The sequence below is a fragment of the Anser cygnoides genome, chromosome 14 (assembly GCF_040182565.1).
Source record: "Anser cygnoides isolate HZ-2024a breed goose chromosome 14, Taihu_goose_T2T_genome, whole genome shotgun sequence".
Taxonomy (NCBI): domain Eukaryota; kingdom Metazoa; phylum Chordata; class Aves; order Anseriformes; family Anatidae; genus Anser; species Anser cygnoides.
In genome coordinates this window covers 14,423,189-14,448,221 of record NC_089886.1, presented here as the reverse complement: position 1 = coordinate 14,448,221, position 25,033 = coordinate 14,423,189, and the positions used below count along the sequence as shown (strand labels likewise).

The 25,033-nt window shown below is 43.8% G+C and overlaps 2 protein-coding genes across 12 annotated transcripts in view; both read left to right on the top strand.

Annotated features, from left to right (window-relative positions):
- Nucleotides 1-20,796, top strand: part of KCNIP1 (potassium voltage-gated channel interacting protein 1) — a 375,943-nt gene extending 355,147 nt beyond the window's left edge. For all 10 annotated transcript variants that reach the window (XM_048064765.2, XM_066977093.1, XM_013178399.3 and 7 more), the window contains 7 exons: nucleotides 1,891-2,015; nucleotides 9,194-9,263; nucleotides 11,450-11,520; nucleotides 13,685-13,792; nucleotides 14,768-14,872; nucleotides 15,415-15,477; nucleotides 17,346-20,796. In XM_048064765.2, the coding sequence (XP_047920722.1) occupies nucleotides 1,891-2,015; nucleotides 9,194-9,263; nucleotides 11,450-11,520; nucleotides 13,685-13,792; nucleotides 14,768-14,872; nucleotides 15,415-15,477; nucleotides 17,346-17,393 (590 nt within the window). In that variant the 3' untranslated portion in view covers nucleotides 17,394-20,796. The remainder of the gene's footprint in view (nucleotides 1-1,890; nucleotides 2,016-9,193; nucleotides 9,264-11,449; nucleotides 11,521-13,684; nucleotides 13,793-14,767; nucleotides 14,873-15,414; nucleotides 15,478-17,345) is intronic.
- Nucleotides 20,797-21,468: 672 nt separating this feature from the next.
- GABRP (gamma-aminobutyric acid type A receptor subunit pi) overlaps nucleotides 21,469-25,033 on the top strand; it is a 38,085-nt gene continuing 34,520 nt past the window's right edge. For both annotated transcript variants that reach the window (XM_066977088.1, XM_066977087.1), the window contains exons 1-2: nucleotides 21,469-22,155; nucleotides 22,488-22,601. The gene's annotated coding sequence lies outside the window, so the exon portion shown is untranslated. The remainder of the gene's footprint in view (nucleotides 22,156-22,487; nucleotides 22,602-25,033) is intronic.

Genomic DNA, 25,033 nt, shown 5'->3' with positions numbered 1-25,033 from the left:
GCGATAGGATTGTGTGCTTAAAATCCACAAGGCTTCAAATTAGTGTGCACTGTTTGACACACACTGTGACATTTGTTGTGAACTGGACGAGCACAAGGAGGATTTCTCTTCCTCCCCACCTTTTCCAGTCAACAAGGGAGCAAGTTCCATTGCGTATCTTAACTATATGTAGCAAATAGGCTGTGGTTTATCTCATGTCAGTTACCAGATTTCTGCTCTGTCTTTTGAGAGCTGTGCAGAGTTATTCATCTCCATCGCTTCTCTTTGGTGCTGACTTCATTGTTCTCATCGATGGGATAGCCTCTAACTACAGAAAGGGCTGAAATAAGCTATGGCTGCAAACCCCAGATTTCATCCCAAGCCCATTTGGATTTTATATATTTCATGCATAATTAAGCTGTTCTGTCTGTGTGCTCTGACCCCTGTGGTGAGACGTGAGCTATAACTCCAAGCAGGACTGCGGGTTAGAAGAACCAGCTGCAGTGGCGTTACCTTACCTGACATGAAAGAGCAGGCAGGGGCACGGCAAAAGACTTCCTGGTGCTGTACGAGGGGCCTTCGCTGTTTGAGCCCCACACATGCTGACTTTGAAACCCCAGACCCTGGGGACAGGAGGACCGATTATAACCCAACCTGATCTCACCAATATTTGATTTGATTTCTTAATCCAGAAATAATGAACCAAGATTAATTAACCATGATGACTCACTTGTGTGTGTCCTCACATAATAATGTTCACTTGTAAGTACAGAATTTATTAATTTACAAAAGAATAGGTTTGTTATGGTCTGTTGATTCCCTGAGCCAATCTGCTCAGAATTCATGCCTTGCCTTTTTTCAGAGCGACTCCATTTTCTTGCACATTCCTAGAGCAATCCTTGTCTTTTAGCAAGAACTACTGTATTACACTTGAACCCAATAACCTAACATGTTTTCACAAGGCAGATATTGAGTTGTTTTGATGATAATGTGTGTTGTGTGGTCCATGATAGTGAAGCAGTCGATGACCACTTTAATGAAAACAATTTGAAGGCAAGTACTAGTTTTTATGCCAAATGATGTGTGGATATAGTTGGGGTTTTTATGTCAGTTGAAAACTGCATCTGGTTTTTGAAGTTTAGGTAATCTTAAATTGACATATGCTAAGCACCTCTATGTTTTTGGGCATTACCTGTACTGCTGGGGAAAGGGACTTGACAGGTAAAAAGGCAACTCAGAAAAGAGGTGAGGTTAAGATATCATAGGATGTGATGTCACAAGAGTTTTTCTTACTTGTGGGAGAGTGATCTCTTGAAGAAAATACACATATGTATTTTTCACTGCTTCTCAGTTTCCCTAAAAAGCCCATATAGATGCAGGCTGGTGTTATTCCAGATTCAGCAGCTGTGGATGTGATTTGAATTTCTCCTAGGATGAATGTGACCTTTAGTGTTTCCTCTAGTAAGCATTTGGGTTAGTATACAGAAGAGTTTCCCTTAGTGTAAGGTCATTGTCTAATATGCTTAAGCATGTCTGCTCTCTTATATTTGTACAGCTTTCTTTAAAGCAAGTACTTTGAAAGGCCTATTTCTCAGTGTTGTTTCAATATTTAGATAAGAGATATCTGGTGTTGCCTTTTGGAGCAACGTATCTGCTGCCTACCCTTCTGTTCTCACCATCGGTTTTGGCTCTGTGAATGGGGTGCCAATTGGCAGCCCCAATAACAAACATGAGCTACTGCTTTACTCATATGGCTTTTATTTTGCTTTCGAGAGGTTGAATACAGTTATCAGTTCCATTGATGGTTTCTTTTTTTTCTCTGTTGCTCTTGAAATCCAATCTGTCCTGTCCATCATTATAACAGAGTAAAGGCAACAACCAAAATAAATATTTTCCTGTCTTCTCTTTCAGATAAAATTGAAGATGAATTAGAAATGACTACAGTGTGCCATAGACCCGAAGGACTGGAACAGCTTGAAGCACAAACCAATTTCACTAAGAGAGAACTTCAAGTGCTTTACAGAGGATTTAAAAATGTAAGAACAATACTGCAGTGAACTAAGTCTAATATGTATGTATCCCTACCAGCCTGAACTGCTCAGCTGCGTATTGTATCATTCCCCCACTAAATATCAGGAGGTTTGCACTATATCTCCACTGCCACAGCAAAATGAGCTCATGATCTACCTCATCATTTAGTAATTAAGTCACCATAGTCTGCCTAAAACTGGTTTTGGATGAACATTCAGCACACGATACTCATTAAGTTTGTTCCCTGTCAGTAAACACACTTGCAGTTTCCTCAACTGTGTCCGTAGTTCACGATAATCTGAAAATGTTTTCATGTTTTTTTATTTAATTCTTGTCAGTTCCCAATGCTCAAATATGAGTTACACTGTTCGCTTGTGATTAGATGCTCAGGATTTTGTCCCCTCGTCCCCTTTTCCTAGCTTGTAGAGTTCTTGCTCTTCTAGTAGGATGTTATCGGAGCATATGAGGACTACCAAGTCCAGTGTAAGTAGTGAACAAAGCTGGAGTGGCAGGAGCCAAACAGACATCAAAAAGTAAATGGATATCAAGACCGAGGGGATAGAGAGCAGGTTTAGGTGAAAGCAGCGAGCGTGCCAGCTGGAACAACTACATGCATAGAACAGCGCTGTGCTGGTCTTTGTGAACCTCAACCGCAGCCAAATTCTCCCTGACAGGGTCTCTGCAGATCTGTGAACCTCAACTTTTAGGTCACCTGCTGGTGCCCCTTAGGGACAAATCATCATAAATAGAAATAGGAATTTTGAGGCTATGTGGAGCAGATGTTTTGTGGACCTTGAAGACTGAATGCTTGTTACATGATTGCCTGAGGGTCTGGATTTAGTCACACAGGTGTTTTGTACCAGGTGATGACTTATGATGATTAATAGATCAGTATTGAGCTAGCCCAGTAAACGCAATGTCATTTTTAAGTTGCCCTATAGGACAGTTGCACTAAGACAGTAGCTGAAATATTGAAATGCTGCTTTTTTTTTTTTGGAAAGTCAAATTTATTGGTTGGAACCTTGCCAAAATAAAGCTGAGATACGTTAAATGGGTTTCCCCAGAGGGAAACCTGCTGGACGCTGAGAGGAGCCTTTTGTTTGTTTTGACACATTCTTGGAATTGATTGAAACCCATCTCCCATACATACTTGACTTTTCCAGCCAAGGCACAGCACAGCTCTCTGTGTTTTTCTGTTTGGTTCGTGTGTTGTGTTTCTGCAGCCTTGGCTGGATGTAGGAAGTCATCATTTCATGTGCAAAGTTCAGTCTGACTACTGAAGACTGCCATTCTGAAACCTCTTCGTGCTTTGACCAGTCAGTAATAAAACACGTGGCTTTTAACACAGAGTTCAAAAGGTTAATAGATGGTGTAACGCGATATGACCACCTACAGTGGGGACAGAACTCAGTGCTTTCTTAACCAGTGTTTTGCTAGGATCTCTGAAACACCTTCCTTGCTGTGCTGGCTGGGAATCCTCCCCAGGAGAGCACTGCTCTGTGCTGAGAGGAGGAGCTGGCTGTACCAGCAGCCAGGATGCAAAACAGACAGCTTCAGCCTTGCAGCTCTCAGCAGGTCTGATGTTTATCCCTTGCCTCTCCTAATTTTGCTGTCATTTTGCAGTACCAGAGGCATTACCTCCCAGGGTAAGAACGACGATAAACAAGTGCGTTTAACTTGTGACCTAAACTCTTTCGAAAGACCTCACCAAAGGTCTTAATATTAATTGGGAGTGATGGTGAGGTGCTGTTTTATGTCAAGTTGTTAGGAAAAGCAGTTTGTTTTCTTACAGCTGCTAGGCACACAATATGCATGAAGCTTTAATATTTAAGATTTAAATTGAAAGGGCAGCTTTAGCTTTTGTAGCCTATAAATCATGGTTTCAATGGAATGAGTAATTATGCACAGTAGTCAAATTGTCTCAGCTGTTACCATATTTCCTATTGTACCAAACCATCTGCTTTTTGGGATGATGTTACAGTGCCATCTGGAGATTCAGAATCCCTATGGGAATATAGTCATTTTTTTCTCTCTAGCTTGTACTTTCTGCTTGCTCTCAGGGATCACCCAGGTCCTGTTTAATCACAAGGCAACACCTGGGTTACCATAGGGCCTTTTACAGGCACATGGAATGGACACGGGGAGAACAAGGTCCCTCTCAGCCCAGCTGCAGTCTGGAGCTACGGAGCCTGGTGTAGCCTCCAGACTGCTGCCTGGTCTGACCAGGGTCCTAATTCTCAATGCTTTTCCTTCCTAGCGTTCTTTTGTTTCCAAAATCAATTTCCTTGTGCCCCACAAGCCTGGGACCATGCCAGGCAGTGTGGCCACAAGGTGTGTTGGCTCAGGGAGGTGCCGGCATGCAGGAAGCAAATCCCTTTTCACCTGGAGTGCTGCAAAGCACCTGAGGGAGGTTCTGGTCTAATATTGCTGGCAGCACTAACTGATCAGGTTACAGCAGTTGTCAGTTGCTTGAGCAGAAGCAAGTCCTAAAAATATGTGATTCCTAGGGTAGAAAAGATGTCGAAAAGATGCTTCAGAGTTTTAGAAAGAGTCAAATTATTCTAATCATTCGAAGTGCTGATAGGCTTTTCTATATTCAGTTGGTTTCTGCAGCCAGTAAAGCTGCTCAGCAAAGAACTGAAATGTCGTTAAGCCTATTCTTTCTCACCTGGTCTTTCTCTGTCATTAAAAATAAATGCTGGCCATTCACACTGCTCTGAGAGAGCAAATCCTGAGAGACAAAACGTATCTCTCCTTACATCCTGATGTGCAGCGTGCCCTGGGAGCTGACCCCCCAGGGTCTCCAGGCTGAGTGAGAGCTGCCGCAGGAAGGCGGTGGGAAGGAGAGGAGGGCAGAATGTCGTCTTTGGTGGCAGCCAGGGCTTCTGCTGGAATGAACCGTGGCCTCGGTCTCTTCCCAGTGTGTCACTGGTTGGTCTGATGTTTCTGCACTGGGCTGATGGAGGCTTTCACCAAATTCAGATTCATAGCCGCTCCTCCAAAGCAGAGCATGCTAACCTGGCTGGCTGGCCAAATGTCCCCTCTGTCTGTGCCTTCCCTTTTCTTTTCCAGTTATGTAAGGGTGCTGTCTTCCAGTATCTCCTGATGCCGGAACCAAAAGGATTCATTTATTTTGGCAGATCTCTCCTCCCCAAGGTGTGTTACACAGAACAGCGTGTTTTGCACCTCAGAGTTAGCTGCTGCCAGGCTGAAGCCAGCTTGACACGAGGCGTTGGGGCTGAGTGCTTTGGCTGTCGGTCTGTAAGAGCAAGATAACTGAAATGGCAAAAAGCAGAGCCCTGGGTGGATCCTGCCTTGGTTTAGCTTAACAAAATAAAATGTGATTGTTTCTGTCTGTAAATCCATCAGAAGAGAGAATTGTTTGAGCTAAAAAGCAAAATCGGCATGAGCTGGAGCTAGAAGAGTTTCTGCTCCCCAGAGGAGTGAAGTTTGGCATCAGCTGTGGAATAGGAGGGAGGAGAGTGAGAAACTATTTTTAAGATTAAAATTGGTAAATGTGCGATGAATCAAGTGACCACCAACAACAGAGGTTTGGATTCAGTGATTCAATACATCCTCTCTAGACTGTTTCTCATGACATATGCTATTTGGATTCAAAGCATAAATGTAAAAGGGTTGGGATCTTTCTGGAGTTTTCTGCTTGTTTCAGGAGAGTGTGTGCTGTTAGAGGAAATGGCTGCCAGGGATACTTTTCTAATACTAAATCAGAAAACAGCAAACCAGAACAACTGAGGGACTGTTAGAGATGTTCTGACTTTCAGTGCAAATATTTTAGCAAATCTGCAGTGGGTGAATGAGCATAGTGTGAGATGTAATCATCCGGAACAAATCAGGTTTTCGGAGGTCAAGCAGTGTGAGCAAGGTAGGGGTTCTGATATTTTCATAATTCCCCAAGTATACGCATGGCTCTGGGAGAACATGGGAAGGTGAATAAATATATGGGATGTTTATTTGCTTAGAGATGCAAATCTGGGTTCTGAAGCCTGAACACAGCAAAGTCTGTGGGCAGGTAACTGGTGCTTCGAGTTCAGTAAAACCTGTCCCTCTGAGCATTCCTTGTCCCATGCTGGCTGAGTTAGCCAGCAGCAGTCCCGATGGGCTGGTTATGTTATGCATAGCCCCCTTTCAGTTCTGCTGATAATCCCTGCTTGGCTGCATTGCACATCTTTGGAAACAATCAATGAAGTTAATTTCTGATTTCAACAGAAGAAAGTACAGCAAGTACATTTTTCTTTGATTTTTTTCCTCATGATGTGGTTTCAGCTCCTTTGTGGTTTTAAAAGAAGTCTAAGAAGGTAGATTCATATATGTGGCTCATGCTGTCAGTACCAATGCTCGATAGTTAGGTTTTGGAAAATGCAGGGGTTTTCTGCACTTGACGATATAAGGAAAAAAAAGCATTCACATCTTGTGCTAGGCATTTTGATAGAATTCATAGGTTAAAGAAATGAGAGAGATCTGAAATCTAACCCACTGCTGATGAAGGAAGGCTTTTGCTGTATGCTAGAGTGAAGGATTGTGCTTTTTCGTACTGCCAAGAAATTTTTCTTGAATGAGTAAACCTCTGCTGTCTGCAGTGGAATTTAGACTGGCACGGAGCTTACCTGCTCCTTCTCACAAGAGAGATTTCCTTTGAGTCAGCTGTATTAAGTTGTGCTGTAGCACTAATGAGGCCTCTTGAGCATTATTTGACTCTTACAAAACAAAATTGTGATCAGTTAAGTGCAAATGAATTGGTACTAGCATATGTGTCTGAAAGCAATCCAGTTACACAGAGCTAAGCAGGGTGATCAATGCCAGCGCTGCCTCTCCCCAGCACTCCTGGAGGCTTGATGCAAGCGTTTGTTTGGCTTCCAGATGGAGCATCAGGAGCAATAAGGATCAGGTGGAAATCCAGAAACGGTAATCGGGCCCAATGACAACTGCTACAAGAGGCCTCGCCGCTGTGAGGAGAAGGCCCGCAGCAGCCTGCCGGCACTCCTCAGGCTTGGGCTCACAGGTCACTGGTGGTTGGCTGTGGTTCTTGGCAATTTCTTGGCGATTTCTATATTCGTATTACCCAGACGAAAGGAAGGAATGCCTCTTTGTGTCGTGTGCAGGCCTCTGAAGTTTGGCAGAGGCCCAGAATGGGCCGTGGGTGGTTCAGCGTTGCCGTGGTCAGAAAGAAAACTTCTACCCGTGACTGGATGCTGTCTCATGACAACAAAACTAGAAGGTTTTGTTAGTTTTCTGTGCAAAAGACAAGCTGAGGTCTGGTCCTGCAGCCCCTGGTGGTGGATGCCCCAGTCGATCTTTTCAGCCCCTTGCTCTGGAGCAAGCCCTGAATGCTGGTGCTGGAGGAGGGTGGGGTCTTGCCGAGGGAGGGCAAGATCTCAGTGTCTGGGTGTTCATTGCATGGTTAAACCAAGCTGATGGAAGGGCAGCGAGTGAAGGATAACTTCAGGGCTTTTCAAGCAACAAATTCACCTTTATTTAGCTAAAATCAATCCCAAATCAGTAATGGCTTTCTACCAAAATGGCAGGTCAAAGACATCAGGATCTCTTCTGAACTGGGGGAAGGAACCCGATCTAATTGCCCTAATTCAAACAGGCATTGATTGTGTGTGGTTAAGGAGTTGCCTCTGGTGTTGCCTAAGGTACCCCTCCTTGCTCCTCTTCTGGGACTGTGCAGGATAAAGCCATTTCTCTCCTTCATTCTGTCCTTTTCCTTGGTTAGTGAATGCACATCAGCAGCAGGTGATGCTGACAGATCAGAGGCTTGAAAAAAAAGCATTTTTCCCTTTATTTTCCCTTTATAGGCTTTTTGTGGCGGAAGAATTTCTTGTCAAAGTTCTTTTTGTTCTTAAAAGATAGTCAAAAGAACTCATGAATAAGTAGTCAGAGGCTTGAATCTTCTTCCAGCTTTCTGTGCCACCGATTCAAAGGGATTTTCTTAAACTCCCTAAGTTTGCTCATCCTGTGTAGAATCACTTGTAAGGCTACCAGAGTAAGTACTTATCTGCCTCTGGTCTGCAGTGCAGGATGCTGTGTGTCCGTGCTCTTTGGGGCACGTGTTGGCTATGGCTGAGCAGCGGCACTTGCTGTGAATGGGATCGGACACCTGCAGATGGGGACAGAGCCTGGGTGTCTGTGCCAAGTGGTATTTCTGAATGTCGGAGAAAGCTGTCTTTTTTTTGTGCTCATCAGCCTGTGCTCTGCAAAGGATCGGTGCTATAGTTAGGTGGTGTTCTGCTCTGGTTCAGTTTTCAAAACTGGTTGATGGGTAAAAGTTTGAGGAATGGCTCAAGGTGGCCGAACAAGGGAGGAAGCAGCTGTGTTCGTAACCACAGAGCTGGAAACTTCCCTCTCTGTTTTGGCACGGTTTTCTTTGACTGCTGGAAAAAAAAAAAAAAAAGGCAGGGTTGATCAGGCCAGCTCCCAAAGGTCAGCTGAGGTTCCAGACCTTCCTCTGGGTTTAGCCGGGGCAGGCTCAGAGCTGCATTTTGGAGGAGTGGAGTCCCTTGCCCCGGGCGAGACGTGGAGCTGGCACCAGCGCAGCAGGGGGGTCAGGAATTGAGCTGGGTTCCCAAGCTGCAGTTGTCTTCTTCACTTGCACGTAACTAAGGTAAACTTGTTCCTGAATTTACTTGAGTTGCCCAGATAAACAGGTTAAAATGTCATGTTCTGAAGCCTTATACTTGTAAGCTTTTTTGCAAGAACTTGCTGGTATGTGCTGTTAGCTTCCATGGAGCTGGTGTCAGGGTATCTGGCTACAGTCTTATGCTGAAGATTAATGAATTAATATATGTGGAGGCATAGGATGGGGATGGGGAAGTGTTAGCTGGCAGTAGCATCACTTAGAATTATTAGATGAGGGCTTCGTGTGACAGAAGGCGTGAGCTACCTTTCCAGGTTGCCTTGTAAAACAGGAATTAAACACTGCTGAAAACACTGTTAAAAATGTTGGTAATGGTGAACCAAGTCTATGAGATGCTTAAGATGAAATGGCAGTCTGAATTATTTTAATTTCTTCAGCTGCACAGCTTGTGCATCCAGAACACTGTGGGAACAGGGATGCGATTTGTGTAATTGCTCTCTTTGGGCTTGTAGAGTTTTGCAAATGAACCTTTACAGAGCTGGGGTGGTTTTTTGATTATTTTTTCTTGTTTTGGTTTTTCAACAGGAATGTCCTAGTGGGGTTGTTAATGAAGAGACATTCAAACAGATCTATGCACAGTTTTTTCCTCATGGAGGTAAGCAGAATACTTTGTGAGGTTTATTGAAGCATGCCTTAACATTCATTATGGCCAACTGGCTGCAAAACTACTATTTTGTGCTAGAAATAAAACTACTTCAGATAATCTGTACTAGAAAAGTTAATTGAGCTTAAGGTCTGCAGGATCTTAAACAAAACCACAAACAGCAGTGGAAGAAAATTATTTTAGGCCCTTTGAACAGTTATTTCACAAGAGTATAGACAAACCTACTGTAGAGATTGCTAGTTGTTGTCAGCTCTTTATTCTCCACTAAACTGCTCTACTCTGAGATACAAACTGGGGATTGAGTCTGTTTTCTGTACTGACTTTCTGGGCAGCAGAAAGGTAAATGACTTCCCCTCAGTGTGCTTGTGCTTCCCTGCTGTTGGACTGCTGTGCGTGTACTAGGTAGCACAGAAGGATTTCAGACCTCATTTTGGCTTGCAAATTAATAAAAACTTCCCTGAAATTTTTGGTGCAGTTCTTAGTTGATGTGTGAACACCTAACTACTTGAAATGGTTATTTCTGATGTTAGTGTGACTAAAGTAAGGTCACTTGATACACTTGGAATATTGAAGTATCGCGTTAAAACTCACAGATAATGTATGTTCTTGCCTTTTAAAACTGTCAAGAATCTGTATGTTCTTCTAACTGGTTACGTCCTGTGGGGATATTGTTCTCCGATTGAATGAAATAAGTGATGGGTGTGCAGCCTCCCCACTCCTCCCTTATGGTTTGTGTAACCTTAGTGTTATAAATTCAGAGGTATCAGATTTCTCAAAGACTATCTTTCACTTTTATGGCTTGCATGGATTAACTTGTGCATCCCAGAGATAGTGAAGTACCTCTGACTTACCAGAAAGTGTCATCCTGGCTGTGATGTTTCTGTTACACCCTGCTCCTCTCCTTGACAGGTTTTTGGTTTTGCAAATCTGTCACCAGATGTTACCAGCGGTCTGGTATTTCTTTATGTGTGTTATATGCTATTGAAAAGCACAAAACAAAAACCTTCTTGTTTAGCATTTTAGATAATCAATTTATCTTAATAAAACTTATTTTGTAGGAGTGTCCCACTAATAATTCTGTGTTTTTTTTCTTGTAGAGCTATTTTATTTCTGAACCCTTCTCTTAAAAATGAAGTAGCTAGTTGTTTTTTTTCCTCATGTCCAAGGTATTCCATCTTTATGGATGACAGTAACTTAAGTATTTAAGTTTTCTGCACACTTTACAGTTCCCCAGATTTGAATAATGTGGAAATATTTAATGATTTCATAGAGATCGGAGCAAGGAGGTGCTGGGTCATTCCACCTGTCTGCGGGCATAGCACAAGGCACCAGGCTTCCCCCAAGCACCCATACACAGCCTGTGAAGACTCAGGCTTGACTAATGCTGTGCTCTAGAGGCAAAGAATAGGGGAGACGAGAGCATGGCTGTTCAAATAGCAATGAAATAATTATGTGGATTTAATGTCAGCTACTTCTCTCTTCAAAAGGTGGTCTATAGTAACCCAGAGAGTGCTGTGAGTTGCGGAGAACAGGCCAGTAAAGGTCTTCAGGTCACACAATGGTTTTATTTTTCTGCATACCATCAGTGCTTTCCCTGGGTAGCAGCTGGCCTTCATGTGGCCATAGGAGCTGTTCTGCTCAATAGGAAAGATTTTTTGAAACCACCACCTTAAGAATGGAAAGGATGAAGAAGTCTCAGATGAGATTGTTCTCTAACAGCCGTGGGCCAAACTCGTGTTACTGGAACTAGATCCCACTGGGGCTGGACAGTCCCTGGGGACCTCTGCTGTATTTTACACAAAGCAGAAGGCAGAGGAAGGAAGCACACACGATTCAGTCCCCCTTCTGGTGCTGCTCCTGCTTTTCCTGCTGAAGCTTGTACTACATTTGCCTCAAGATGCACTTACATGCTGGTTTTGCTGATCCTTTCAAGCACAGCTTCATAACCCAGATCATGTCTACCATAATATAAGATTTTGCATCCAAGGCTGTTTTTTAAGTGGGGTGGTGCAGGGTGTACGCTAGTCCGTATTAATACTTACCAGCTCATAGAATATCTGGTGATGCTATACAGTTTGTTTTTATCCTGAAAGAAAATGAGGTCATGAAGATTGCTTAGAGTATTAGAGTATAACGAATGAACTGTTGTACTGATCAATGCCCTTTGTGTTTTTCAGATGCTAGCATGTATGCCCATTATCTCTTCAATGCATTTGACACTGCACAAAATGGCTCAGTGAAGTTTGAGGTGATTGTTTTGCATGTTGTTTTGATGCCTCTTCTCTCCGTCTTGTGTTTTAGCTTCTCCATCCATTTTTCATTGTAGACTGGTAGGATTTCCTGGGTTATGCGCCAGAGGTCTGGCTAAAACCAGCTGATGTTTTAAAATCTCACTCAGTTCAGTAAAGGCTTTTAATGCAGAGGGTGTTACATGCTTCCATTTACTGAAGAAACATACAGGTCATGTTAGTTAGTGCCACAGGAAATGTTAATCCTGTAGGGAGAAAATGCAGAGATTTATGTGGGAGAAAACAAAGGTCAGGAATGGTCCTGTATGGAGAGAGACCAGTGAGTGGCACAGATAACGTGGATGTCAAAGAAAAGCCGGTAAGTCTTGTGCTTTCTGCAGCTACCATACATTGCAGGGTTACATTGGTATGTTCCTGGAATATACTACATATTTTTTTAAGCTTATTTGAGATGTTGAACAAGGCTTTCAGCTAGCTGGTTCCTAAGGAAAGCCTAATCCACCCCGTAACTAAAAGGCCTGTGGCTACAAATAGCTGTCCTTAGAGCTCACACACCTAGTGGTAGGGGTGCAGGTGGCAACAGAGGAAGATGCTAAGTCATCGACTGGTGAAAAATGAGCTTCATGGTTTTGAAGGCAGTTTACTGAGGTGATAAAACTGGAAATCATCGGCAGTCCTGCTTTTGCCACCAAACAGCCAAGATCTCCATTAGTTTCCAGGTGCAACTGAGGAAATTATTTCATTTATCAAATGTAAAGTGGGAATGTTGCCACATGCATATGTGCATCTCTGTAGTGATTGCTGTGGTGAGAGTTTTGCATATGGCAGCTGCTCAGGAGAACAGTAAGAGACTTCCAGAAACCTAAATAGACTAAGACACAGCAGAATTCTTAGGCAAGTATTAAAAAAAAAAAAAAGTGCTGAGCTTTCCTTCCTGGCAAACCTGTCTCTTTAGTGATTGTCAAATACAAGCATTTTGTCCCCTTTTTTGTATTGTTAAGCAAATCTTAATTCCTCTGAGCCTTGGTAAAAAGGAACAAAGTGGTGCACTGCCCCATGCAGAGCCAACAGAGGTAACATAGGGAGGACTAGGTATGTTAAATGAGGTACCAGGAGTGGTACAGTCGTTTTAGTTTGAAAACTGCCTCCTGGACTAATAAATAAATCCCTATAGCGATGCTGCTTATGGTGCCTGAGCCATTGTGCAGTAGAAACAATAAATCAACGTTATTGGAAGCAATAACTTCACTGTAAACGAAAAATACAATTAAAATGCTGTGTCCCAGACTGAGTAATTAGTGGTGGGAATCGCATCTGGTCACATCTGTTGTATTTTGCCAGAGGACAAAACCTGAGGCAACCTGCCTTACAGAGGAGCCTGGAACCTTTCCATCCTTCTCAAGGTGGGCACAGAGAAGCTGCTGGATCTTCCTCCTCCTTTGTCCCACCCACACTGCTAGCATGCTTGGGCTGGGGGGTAGAAAGCATCAGCTCCTGTAGCTGCAGTTGAAATCCAGCTGTGTTTAACCAGGAGGCAGCAGTCTGCATGGCTGCTTCCTGCAGCAGCCCATTGCTAGGAGGGGCATTGCACTGGAGCATCTAATGATGCTCTTAAAAACCATACATGTTCTTTGCCATGCTTACATCTGTGCAGAATTTAGAGTTTGAAGCATGATAAATGTGGACGGGTAGCAAGGAAGTGGTCCCAGCTCCTGGCCTCATGCACCTCGTGCTGCTCCTGGCAAGTCTGAGCAGCCACTGCTGTAATCGACCTTGGAATCTAAGCCTGACTGGGACTGGGTCTTCTGTTAAGCCTGTGCTGTTTTCAGACCCCTCACCCCAACGTTTGGGGGATTTAAGGCTGCAGCGCCTCTTAGGTCTTCCTGCCCTCTGAGCCTTGCTCAGCTGCCTGATCCATTTTATAAACTCAGCCTTTACAGTGGCTGCGGTTGAATAACTGAGGACTCTTGGGGTTTTCCTAGACCCCTCAGACACCTTTATTAACACTGCTCTAGTCATCTTATGGGTGGTGCTATGTCCATTGAGTTCAGTCAGAGAATACATCTATCCTAAAAAGATCCATCTTTTGACTGTCATTATGAAGAAGGTGAGTTAGAAAAGGATGTTAAGAAAATTTCTAATTTCTCTTCTGCCTCGAACCAGGATTTTGTGATGGCACTGTCCATTCTGTTGAGGGGAACAGTTCATGAAAAGCTAAGGTGGACGTTTAATCTGTATGACATAAATAAGGATGGCTATATAAACAAGGAGGTAAGGCTGCTTCTGACACGTGCGGTTGATTTCTGAAGAGCTGATTTCTGTTGCATAGCACATTTAATTTTACATGCAGTTAATTAAATGCATACGAGACTGGACTTGAGTATCTGTGCCTAAGTAAAAGCAGTGATCTTGCTTTGCATGATTTTTAGATGTTTTTTTCTGTATTATACTGCCTTAATTAAGGCGAAATCTTGCTTACATCTATGAGCAATGCAACCTTTCTGAAGGGGGGAGGGTGATGGTGACAGCAGGTACCTGAGGCATGAGGAGCTTCTGGCTGTGCTGGGAGGATGGTGTGGGCTCTCCCAAAGCACTACAACTCCCCAGTACTGCTTCAAAATCCTGTGTTATCTGGTCTTATCTTCTTGTCTTGTATTGCTTGTTCCCACTGTGGGAAGCCTTGTTTTTGAGCATGGAAACCTGAATGTTTTGCAAATACATCTTGGTCTATTTCCTCAAAACTATTTTGTGTGCCTGGAGCGTTTGCAGTTCCTGCTGCTGGTCACTGAGTCATGCCACAGTTGGGGTAAAGTGTGGAGAAGGGCCAGTGTCCCAGTGACTGCCACGAAGGTCCCTGGCCTTCTGTGAGGCTTTGGGACAGGGTTGGTGCTGCAGTGCTTAGGACCAAGCATGCAGCTCGCAGCTGAGGACCATCCCCAGGAGCTCCTATGTCACAGCACACATCTTGCGGTGCTGCCCAACCAGAGGAGGAAACTGGGCACTGTAGGAGCCTCCGCCACAGCTGTGGCAAAGCTGCAGCGCTTGGTTTTGGGGTTAACTCATATCTGATGATGCATGTGTCTGCATGCACATGTATAGGCCTTGGGAGTGACAGCAGGTATGAGCATGAGGTCTGTGCTGTTCCATAATAGGAGAGGTTGAAGAAAAGGGCAGTAAAAGAAATAAATGTGCTATCATTTCAACTAATTTCCCTGTTGTGCTTTTGCTGTCATGTCACTGCTACAGGAAATGATGGATATAGTAAAGGCAATTTATGATATGATGGGAAAGTACACGTATCCAGTGCTCAAGGAAGATGCTCCGAGGCAGCATGTGGAAATGTTCTTCCAGGTACTTACTTGATTTCTGATGATGATTTGTTAACTCTTGAGCTATTCATTGATATTTGTTCCCTGCTATGCATCCCAAAACAAACCCTAGCAGCTGTCCAGCCTAATTCAGTGTCTGCTGAATTCCTGAGTCCAAGGTGCTCCAGTTGTCTTAACTCAGCCCTTTGCAATGGGATATAATGAATGCAGCAAGTCTGGAGCCTCTGGACATGTCATAGTCCTTTTGTGATTCTTCTCTCAACTGCACATAAAGAGAGACAGGAATACGGGTGCTGGTTAGCAAGGCTGTGAAGAAATAAATGATGTAATATGGGCAGAGGTTGCTGTATATGTTAAGGAGGGAATAGGTGGAGATGACCTCAAAAGTTCTCCAAATACCAGAGTAAACAAGCCCTTAGCTGTCAGCAAATTTAACCAGTGACACTGAGTCTGTAATCTAGGCTTGTCAAGGGCCCTAGATTTATTCCAGTTGCATCAAATGTTATTGTATTATAACTGCAGTGTTATCTGTGGAAACAAAAAATGTTTGTTCTTATTTTGCAGAAGATGGATAAAAACAAAGATGGTGTTGTAACTTTAGATGAGTTTATTGAATCGTGTCAGGAGGTAAGGACAAAATTCTAACTGCAATGAAAGGTCTAGCTCATGCCAGAGTATTTGTTTTCACTTTGGACAAACTCCATTTGAAGGAGATGCTGCTCAAGATCTCAGGTTTCCTTTGCTCTCTGGGAAAAATAAAAAACAGCTTTAAGATTGGTGGTGCCTTGTGAAGCAAGCAATCGATCAGGGAAGTAGGGTTGGACTGATCACAAGAGAGGTCCCCTTCGTTTCCAGTATTGGTAGCCAGTGCAATTCACTCGGGGAAATAAAAGCAGTACCTGATTCTGTGACAAGTACATAACTCTTGAGAAAGCTCATGGTGCCCTTAACCTTCCTCAGTATTTTTTTATTTATTTATTTATTTATAAGAGCCTGGCATAGTCTCAGCATGCTGCCCCTGGACGTTGTTACCAGGTACTCTGTTGCTGGAACTGTAGAGAGCCCAAGGTTACAAAAACCTTGTAATTATAGCACTGACTTACGAAACTAGTTGATGCTTTTAATGTTTGACCTCAAAAATAAATGCTATCATCACAGCAGTAGGGTTTTTTTTTTCTGTTTTGGGAATGAGCTTTCTCTTGCAAAATTCCTCTTGCAAATTCCATACATTAAGCTGGCTATGATAAATATTGGCTGGTATTTTTAGCACTGGCACAAAGACAAGCATCTGCATTAACATGCAATTGCCCAAGTGTCTGTTGTTTTAGACTGTAATTAACTGCGTGAAAGTTTGATCAGAGATATATCTTCTATTTAATGAGTACAATAATGGTCTCTGCATTTTAGAAAGTTTACATTGGTGCAAGTAATTGCATACCAGCCCTCCTGTGCATTTTACTTTCACAGAATTTTTCTTGTTCTGCAGTCAGACGTGAGCTCTGTACCTGAGCAATGTGAATGCTCACCCCAGGTTGCTAGACTGGCTTCCCACCCGTCCTGCGTTAAGTCTGGCTCTGGCAACATGCAGGGCTCTCTCAGGAAGGGATTTCAGGGGTCAGATCCTTGGTAGCAGATGCATAATGCAAGTCTAATTTTGGGGGGGGTTGTTTAGTTTATTTTTGACCTCATCTTTAATTTGAGCATTTGTGTTGTAGTTTGTTCTTCATATTCATTATTTGTCTTCACTGTGTGATTAGTGGTCTTAGTGTCGAAGCACCTTCACTTTGCCTTGAGCAGTTAGAGTTTGGGAAATTATTTTTGTGGTACAGGCAAACAGTTATTCTAACTTTTGGAATAACAGTTCCCGGGGAAAAAAGTCGTCATTGTTTTTGAATATTACTCTGGTTGTTACCTCAAAGTAGAATTTCAGGGCTCCATGAAAAGAAATCTGGTATTTCCCTAGTGTGTCTCCAGCTCTCTCATTTGGATCTACAAACCTCAGAGAGGCTGGGATTTCCTGTGCTCTGATTTTGAGCTGGTGGCATTTCTGGGAGGAAGCGGTCCTTCAGGGCAGCTTACTTAGCAGTTCAAAAACTGCAATTTCACTTGGGCTTTCAAAGCATATTAAGCTAAGTACACATCTTCATATTCGGGATTGGTGCAGTGCAGTGGGCACCAATGTCTGAGGGCTCTGTACAGTCACCAGCTTTGATGCTGGTGTCTGGCTCTCTTCAGTAAAGCACAGCCCATGCTGAAAGCCAAGCTTGTGAGAAAAGTCTGTGCCTGCATGCCTCAAACCAGCTAAGGTGCCAAAATAAGAGAGGACTGTTCTGCTGAATGAGGACCCAACTACTGACTCAATTTAAGCTCATCGAGGATGCAAAGTGCTGCAGAAGCAAGCCTTGCTGCAGTAGCACCCGCAGAGCCCCTCCTGTGCCATGCCCAGGTAGGAGTTGTGCTCATCAGTGCTGAAAATGTCTTCTCATTGCTTTCAGGATGACAATATCATGCGATCCTTACAGCTCTTTGAGAACGTGATGTAGCCATGTCTGGAGAGCGCTGGAGGAGTCAGAGACTGTGTGTAACAAAGACCTCCTTTCCGAGTGAAAGCTTTTTACAGTTCAGCCATAGTCGATTCAGCCAGTGTGTGAGGATTTTGTATGACAACTCCAACCAAATGGCAACCAATTGCAACTGATCCCATCTCTCCTCCCCAAGAGACGTCGGTGGACCTTTATTTCATTTTGGAAGCATGCAAATACTGTAATAAAACCTGACAAGAGAGAGCTGCTGCTCGAAGTTCTATGAGTAATATACACCCTTCTGTTTGCTAGCCACAAGTCCTGCTTTAATCTAGCAAGCTTGATTACATATGATAGCACATGTTGATAGCTTACTCAGTCATCTATTACAAGTGAAAAGCTCAGTCCATACTACCACACGGCAAAATGTTGTATGAATGCCTTGCCGTTAATCTGCTTTGACAAAAAAAAAAATCAAATCTACCAGGGCAATCTGTAGAAATGAACAGTAAATGTACATAGGACGTTAACAGACAGCCCATGTAGCCAATATCCCCATTTCTGCAGAGATCCTGCTTCTCTTCTCACATGCACTGGTGCCACCATGCTGAGTTTGGTGGTTATGCCTGAACACTTTAACTAGAGGAACTTCATGCCAGGGTTAGCCGGAAAGGAGCAAAATGTGTTGTACGTAAATTTCAAACTACAGAACAAATCCTGTTCAGTGATGGTAAGTTCTTGCAAGATCAGGCAGGTTTAAAAGGGCTGGTACAGGAAGACAAATACCTGCTCTGGTCCCAGCCACCCTCTGCAGTCCCAGCACGTAGTCGGACACCAAGTGATTCTTCAGTGTGCGTCTCAGCAGCACCGTGCGATGGTCCTTTGGCTGTACTTAGGTGCATGCTTCCTAGATGCCTCATTTGAATGCTTGTATTTTTACATTGGATGTTAAAGAAAAGTGTTCTTCACTCTATGGATTTATTTAAGCTTTCCAGTTTTACTTAGGGTAGAAGAAAGCCTAGGTGAGGCAGCTGTGTTTTCACTTAAGGACCTTGGCATCCACAAAGTGCCCTGTAAGATTAATTGGGGTTACTTGGTTGACATTAGTGTCAGAATCATCTGCCCGGCCCACGTGTCCCTGTGGGTAATTTAATACCTTCTTTATCAAAATATTTTTTATCTTACAAGGCAATTGCATGACTTGTAAGGAAATAGGACTTGTACTAATGCCATGTAGAGCATTCTGTTGGGGGGTTGTTGGTTTGTTTGTTTTTCCAATAGTAAAACGGAAAAGATCAAGTAATGGATATATACCAAGGTTGGATTGTGCCCGGTAGATCCTCAGCTGAGGAACATGTCAGAGCCTGATTTGCAAAGGACTCTAAGAAAGGTAACACACCACAGTGCTGTCGCAGTTTCCAGGCGGCTGATGGTTGAGAAATGAAGGGAAGGAGCGAACATCTTTGCCAGCTGCTCGAACCACACACAAAAGAGAATCCCCTGCCATAGTCCAACATCGCTCCTGTCCCGTAAGCATATATTTTTATTATATCAGATACTATATTACAATTATACTGTTGGCACTGAAGATATATTTTAAATATTATGTAAGTGGAAGCTTTTTATAACACAATATATAGAATGCCTAATTTCTGTAGCCCTATGTTTTATAAAAATTTAATCTATTGAAATATTCCTGATTATAGAAGTAGGGCCTGATAAGTACTAGTGTAATACTATGCTTATTCTTCAAGATGGGACATTTTCCCCTTTTACTGTGCTTCTGCATATGCTTCTATGTGGTCCTTCGCTATATTCCGTTGAGTTGACCAGTGGTCATCAAAAGTGGTGTTCAGCTGGGAGAAGCTACGTGCACACAGGAATATGGCACCTCCGTCTGTCGTGTTTATTGCCTTCACGCAAATACCATCCATTCCTTCTAGCAAGGGTATGGAGTGTAGCAGCTCCAGTAGTGTGCTGGGATTCACGTAAGTGATGCAGTGCTGTGAGAGTAGCCTTGTCCTCTGGTTGTCCAGTGTTTTCCATTTGGTTTTTATTTAATAGGCACTTGATAAAGACATCGGTTATAGCTGAAGTAGTGCACAACGCTTACACTGTTTCTTCACGATTCTTCTTGCAATCACTTTAGCAAGTGACACGATTTGATCTAATAAGTAACCTGCTTTTTTCCTCCATCCCTAAAGACCATCTGTCTGTTGTCAGTCTAAGCAGGTAACTTCATTGGTTAAAAAAAAAAAGACAAAACATTTGTATTGAGCTAGTACAGTGCCTTTCTCCTCTCACAGTGATGCTCTAGATGTGCTCATGAGATGGCATGTGTAGCCTGAAACATTTTCAGAATTTGACCATGCCCTTTTCAAAAGAACAAAAACATGGTTAGTGGTGTGATACTGTGGTCCCTTGGGGTTAAACTAATTTCTGGAGTCACTCTGAGTTTGCTGAATCCAGGCTACTGGTAGTGACCATTGGTCATGGTATCTCCTCTTCTGCTCAGCTGTGGCTGTCTGCAGTTCCCAGTAATGATGGGGCTGTGCTAGGCAGAGGGAGATGCTAAAAGCCACGCTGGCCCTGATTGTGCCCCTGGGGCATAACCAGCTTCAGTTGTGGTCCTGCAGGAGCCCAGGGCCTGCCCGCACATACCTGGTGTTGGGGCCTAGATTGCTACCTCTCTGCTCCCCTTGGAGTCTGCTGTAGCTGAGATGGAAGGATTTGCCAAGTACCACACAGTAGCAGTATTTCGCATAGCTCTAATTGTAAATTCTGGCCGTGACAGTCATTGCCTTTGTGAAACCAGTTATTATCCTGTGTTTGTCTATGATCCCACTCATTCCAGCCAGAGACTTGTGTGCATCAGTGCCCAGAAAGCCTCTGGGTTTTCCGTGAGCAGCATCTATGTACATGGCACGTGTGCTCCAGCCAGCAGATGACAGAGATCCAGTGACTGTGAGAGAGTCGTACTCTGCATGGAAATGTCTTTGGGTTTGCTTTTTATGTTCTCGGTGAACGTTAGTTTGTAAACTTGCAAAGCCTCCTGTCACTCATAAATGGGGCTTGCAATGTTTATGGCAAATACTTAGTACTACAGCTTTCTAAATAAAACATAGTACGCTATTCTAATCTCATGCCATCATAAATCCTACTGCCAGCACGTGGAAGGTAGTTGCTATGCTGGCTTCTAAGTTACAGTTAGACTATCTGTCAGTGCTATCAGCTGTGCAAATTTTCTCAAAATTGTGAATGTTTAAATAATGTCTGAATTTTAAGTCTGACTGTTTCACTAGTTATAAGCATTAATCCACATTTTCATGCCAGCGTTTTCTAGAAAAGCCTTTCTCACATGCATTTTTGGCAACAATCTGTTGAAAATAGGAATGTGATTAATGATAATGCAAAAAAAACCAAACCAATGTAACATGTCTGTTATTGTCAGTGTTCGTTTTCTTGTTACTTTGAATGCATTGCAATGTTGTGCACAACTGTGAGTCGAGCTATAGACCTGCGGGTGCGGATATCCCAAGGTTCAGGCAGTGTGGGCAGAACTTTGGCATAGCCTGGCTACGACACACCGAGAACAAACATCTTCGTGTCCACGTGTGGTCTCTGGTAAGACGGTAGCAGCAGCCTCATGACCTTTTTTCTTTTTCATGGAAGTGCCGTGAAAGACTTAAGGAAAAGTGCAGATAATACAATTTGTGCTAACTAAAGCCATGTTAATGGAGCAGCAGTGCATAGCTTCACTCTTACAAATGCTGTTATCTGATGGCAGTTTGTATTAAATTTTGTTGAATGGTTTTAAAAATGTTGCTTTTAATAATAAAAAGAAAATATCTGTAGGAGGGTGTCCTTTTGTAAGCCCAGTATGTATTTTTCTCTTAAGGGACACTGTCAGGTTAAAAATGTACAGCCAAATCTTTAAAAGCAAGACTCTGTTGTAAACATATCTAGCTGCACAGAGGCTGTTAAACTGCTGAGCTCTGCTGTGACATTTACATGCTACTGATTTATTTCCATTACGCGTTCGGGGACACACTTATATTTGGTGCAGTGGCATACACCTATCTGATCGTCTGGCCCTTGTAAATAAGAGTTCAAAAATGTTCTACCTGCATCACTGATAATATTTTGGAGTAGTAAAAATGGAAATCTTATAGACATCTCTTTTCTCTTCAGCATTTTTTCTTAAGTACATACAGATGACAGGTAATTAAGCTGAAGAAAACACAAGCACTGTTTTAGAGATGAGAAAAGATAAAACCTGTCAGTGTCCCTTTATCTCTGGTTTGTTGAAAACATCCATTCTGGCACACGGAGAAATGCAGAAGAAATTTTGCTAGACTATATATATGTGTATATATATACATATATAAAAACTTGCAACACTCCATTATATAGGGTACAGTATATCCACCAGCACATCCCAAGACAAAGAACATTGTCTTGCGTACATGCGAAAATGTGAAAATAAAGCTGTCTGTGTGAAACGTGGTCTTGGTGTCACTCCAGTGCCTGAACAGGTTGGCGTCAGCATTGCCCCACCAGCCACTCGCACCAGCCAGCTCTTGGCCATGCAGGCAGGGAGCAGCCTGGGGACAGCCACTGCTGCCCTTGGAGGCACCCTCGGAGGAGGCATCAGCCTGCTGGAGGAGACAGCCATTCCTGTGGGAAATGACAAACCTGACTTCGTGCTGTTGAAGCTCTAATTCAGCACCTCTCCCTAGCATCCAGCTGCTGCTAGACCAAGCATGGTTTGGCTCCAAGGCATGTGCGTATGCTTTTCATTTATTTTTCAGCATCAGATTTGCTCAAGTGGATATGCGTTGGCCACGAGCACGGTCCCCACGGCATCTCTGGGAACTTCCCTCGGGGTGTGGTAGGGTGAGGCTGAGGCATGTGCTGCATCTCAGCCTATGAAAATAGTTACTTTTGAAGTCGATGTGAGCTTTTTCTTATTATGAGATTAATTCTGTAATCTTTGCTCATCTGTGCAGGCCCAGCAGAGGTGGAAAGGGAGGAGGCCTGTCCATGTTGGTGCATTAAGACCTACTTCTCTGCACAAGCAGAAGTCAGTGGCCACCTGGTCCTCTTGTGTTTCAGGCCAGAAACCGCATCTGAGGCAGGAAAGCATAGAGAAACCACGCGGCGTGCTGGAGAGAGTGAGGCTTGTCCCTGTGCTGGAGTGCGAAGTGACTGGCAGCGCTGAGATAGCAGGTACCTGTTGGTCTGCACCTAGATTTAATTGAACAAGTTGCCTTGAGGGAAATAATCCCAGAACATCATCATCACTAAAGCCAAATATCTGGGATGAAGTGTGAGAGCTCCAAGCCTAAGTGGTGCTGAGCACTCCCGCTGGAAAGAGGGCAGCTTGTTAACTTTCTGCCTGAAGGGAGCACATAAGAAAGTCTTTAAGTAAATGTTACTAAAAACAAGCGGAAATGACTAGACAAATTTGAAGACAAAGCTACTACTTGTCTTTGTGACACTAATCAAAGAGAAATAAACTGCAGTTAAAGTAGAAACAAATTGGTACGGTAGCAGTAATAGTGATATTAGATCTTGAATGGATTTAAATCATTGGGTTAACACGGCAGGTTTCAACCACAACAGGTCTGCCAAGGATGGACATGTTTATAAATCACTGCTGTAGTACAGCGAAATGAGGGGTCAGCCAAAGCCTCGTGTTTGCTCGTTTCCAGATGACAACGTTGAGGCCAGCTGCAGTGGCACGTCCTTACGTGGCCCCGTGGTGGTCAGCTTGGTCTGTGCAGCATGGGTACAGCGCGTGTGGGTTTCCAGCTGGCAGCTTCCCTTTGGATTTTGTCCCCTAATTTTGCTGCTTGCAATCAGAAGTGCGAGCTGGGTAATTTAGGTGGAGGGGACCAGGCGCAGTCACCCCCCTATGGGGCTCTTCTGTTCACATAAACCATTTGCTATCGAAGAACTGTCAGCCACAAATTCAGCCCCTGAAATAACCAAGTTGTGAAATAGCTCTCAAAAAAAAAAAATTTAAAAAGGTGGTGGTGGGGTGGAAGGCAGGTTAAGAGAACTTTGTACATCCATGAGGTCTAGATCCTTCCCCTGCATTCATATTTAACAAATCCAAGTATATTATGTCTGTATATTTGTTTACTACTCTAAATTTTAATTTGAAAAAAAGAATATTAAGACTGTTATGGAACTGAGAAAGCCTATAGTTTGCTCTAAATCATCTACCACTTTTCTTTTTCAATATTACCATTACAATTTTTAATACTGCTTATGGCTTATCATAGCATAGACCCTGGTGCCAGCTTAGCTAACCAGAGACATCCCAGTAACCGTTCTGGCCCTTCTCAGCATTAACACGTTAGGTGCTCTGTCAGTGGTTCTTGGTCCGTGCGCTGTCGGGTTTGGTTTCTGTAAAAGTGAATTGCCTTCATCATAATTTACAGCTCTGCTTAAATAACTGTACTTAAGCAGCAAATAAATAACATCTCTATTTCAGGAGATAGGGCCTGACCTTAGCGAGGAGGCTGTCTGTGTGCGCAGTGGCATTTGCTGGCAGCTGAGCTCAGGGGAACGCTAGGTGTCACTGGGTCCCTCCCAGTGCGCGTGGCTGACACACGCAGGGGTTCCAGCGTGGGTTGCGTTAGTTGTGTGGGTGGTGGGAGATGGCAGGTGTCACAGTGCTGCATTAACCACTTCCGTACATAAACTCCTTTTGATAACTGGCCTTGGGAACTAATTAAAAGAAAGTGACAGGTCTGTGTAATACGCTGGGGTGGTTAGTTTGTGGTGTGTTTTTTGTTTAATAAAAGTGGTCCTTAGCTCTATCTGCATTTTAGTCCCATCTTTAAGATCTCCCTGGAGGCAGCTCTGAAACACACTGACAGTATCCAAATCCAACGTGAGCTGAAGGAGTCATTCCGCTATGCTGCAGTAGCTCCAGCGGGTGTTTGTTCTACTGTGTTTTGCAGGTAGCTCTTTGGGGGTGTAAGTGTGGGGAACAGGAGGCGTTTGAGTAGCAGTGCCAAGAAGTGTGAAGGAGGTTTGTTGTTCCCTTGGGAGAAGGGGAGGAGACAAAGTGAGTCCCCCTCTTCCATTTCCATTACGCTTTACTAACTGTAGGCATTACAGTCCCATTGGGTTATTTTTGTACCCAGAAGCCATGTGTTCAAGACCTTTTCTTTGGTTTATACCTTGGCTACAGTGGGACCAAACTGCCTGTTGTATGTGAGATCCTCAAGTCCCGTGCAGATGGTGTTTGACATGGGGTAGGCTTGAAATCCCACGTGGCTTTGTGTTTTGACACTGACCCTCCCAACTATTTGCAGCGCCACGTTGCGCGGTGGGACAGCTTGGTGCTGGCGTTACTGAAGCCCTGCTGGGGTCACTGTGCTGGTGGCTGGGCTGGAGCCCTCCTGTGCTGAGGGGCTGGCACAGCCAGCACCTGCCTGTATGTCAGAGCCCTGCGGGGAGCTTCAGCCATCCACACGTCCGTTTCCCAAGGCCCCAAAAATAAAATGATGGAAGCAGGTAGACTCGCTGGCCCTCAGTCACCTCAGCACCGTATTTCCTCACCCCCTCGGGAGGCCTTGATGTTGCAGGGGGCTGCTGGGCTCTGCCCCGGACTTGGCACAGAGGCAGCAGATGGAGACCATCAG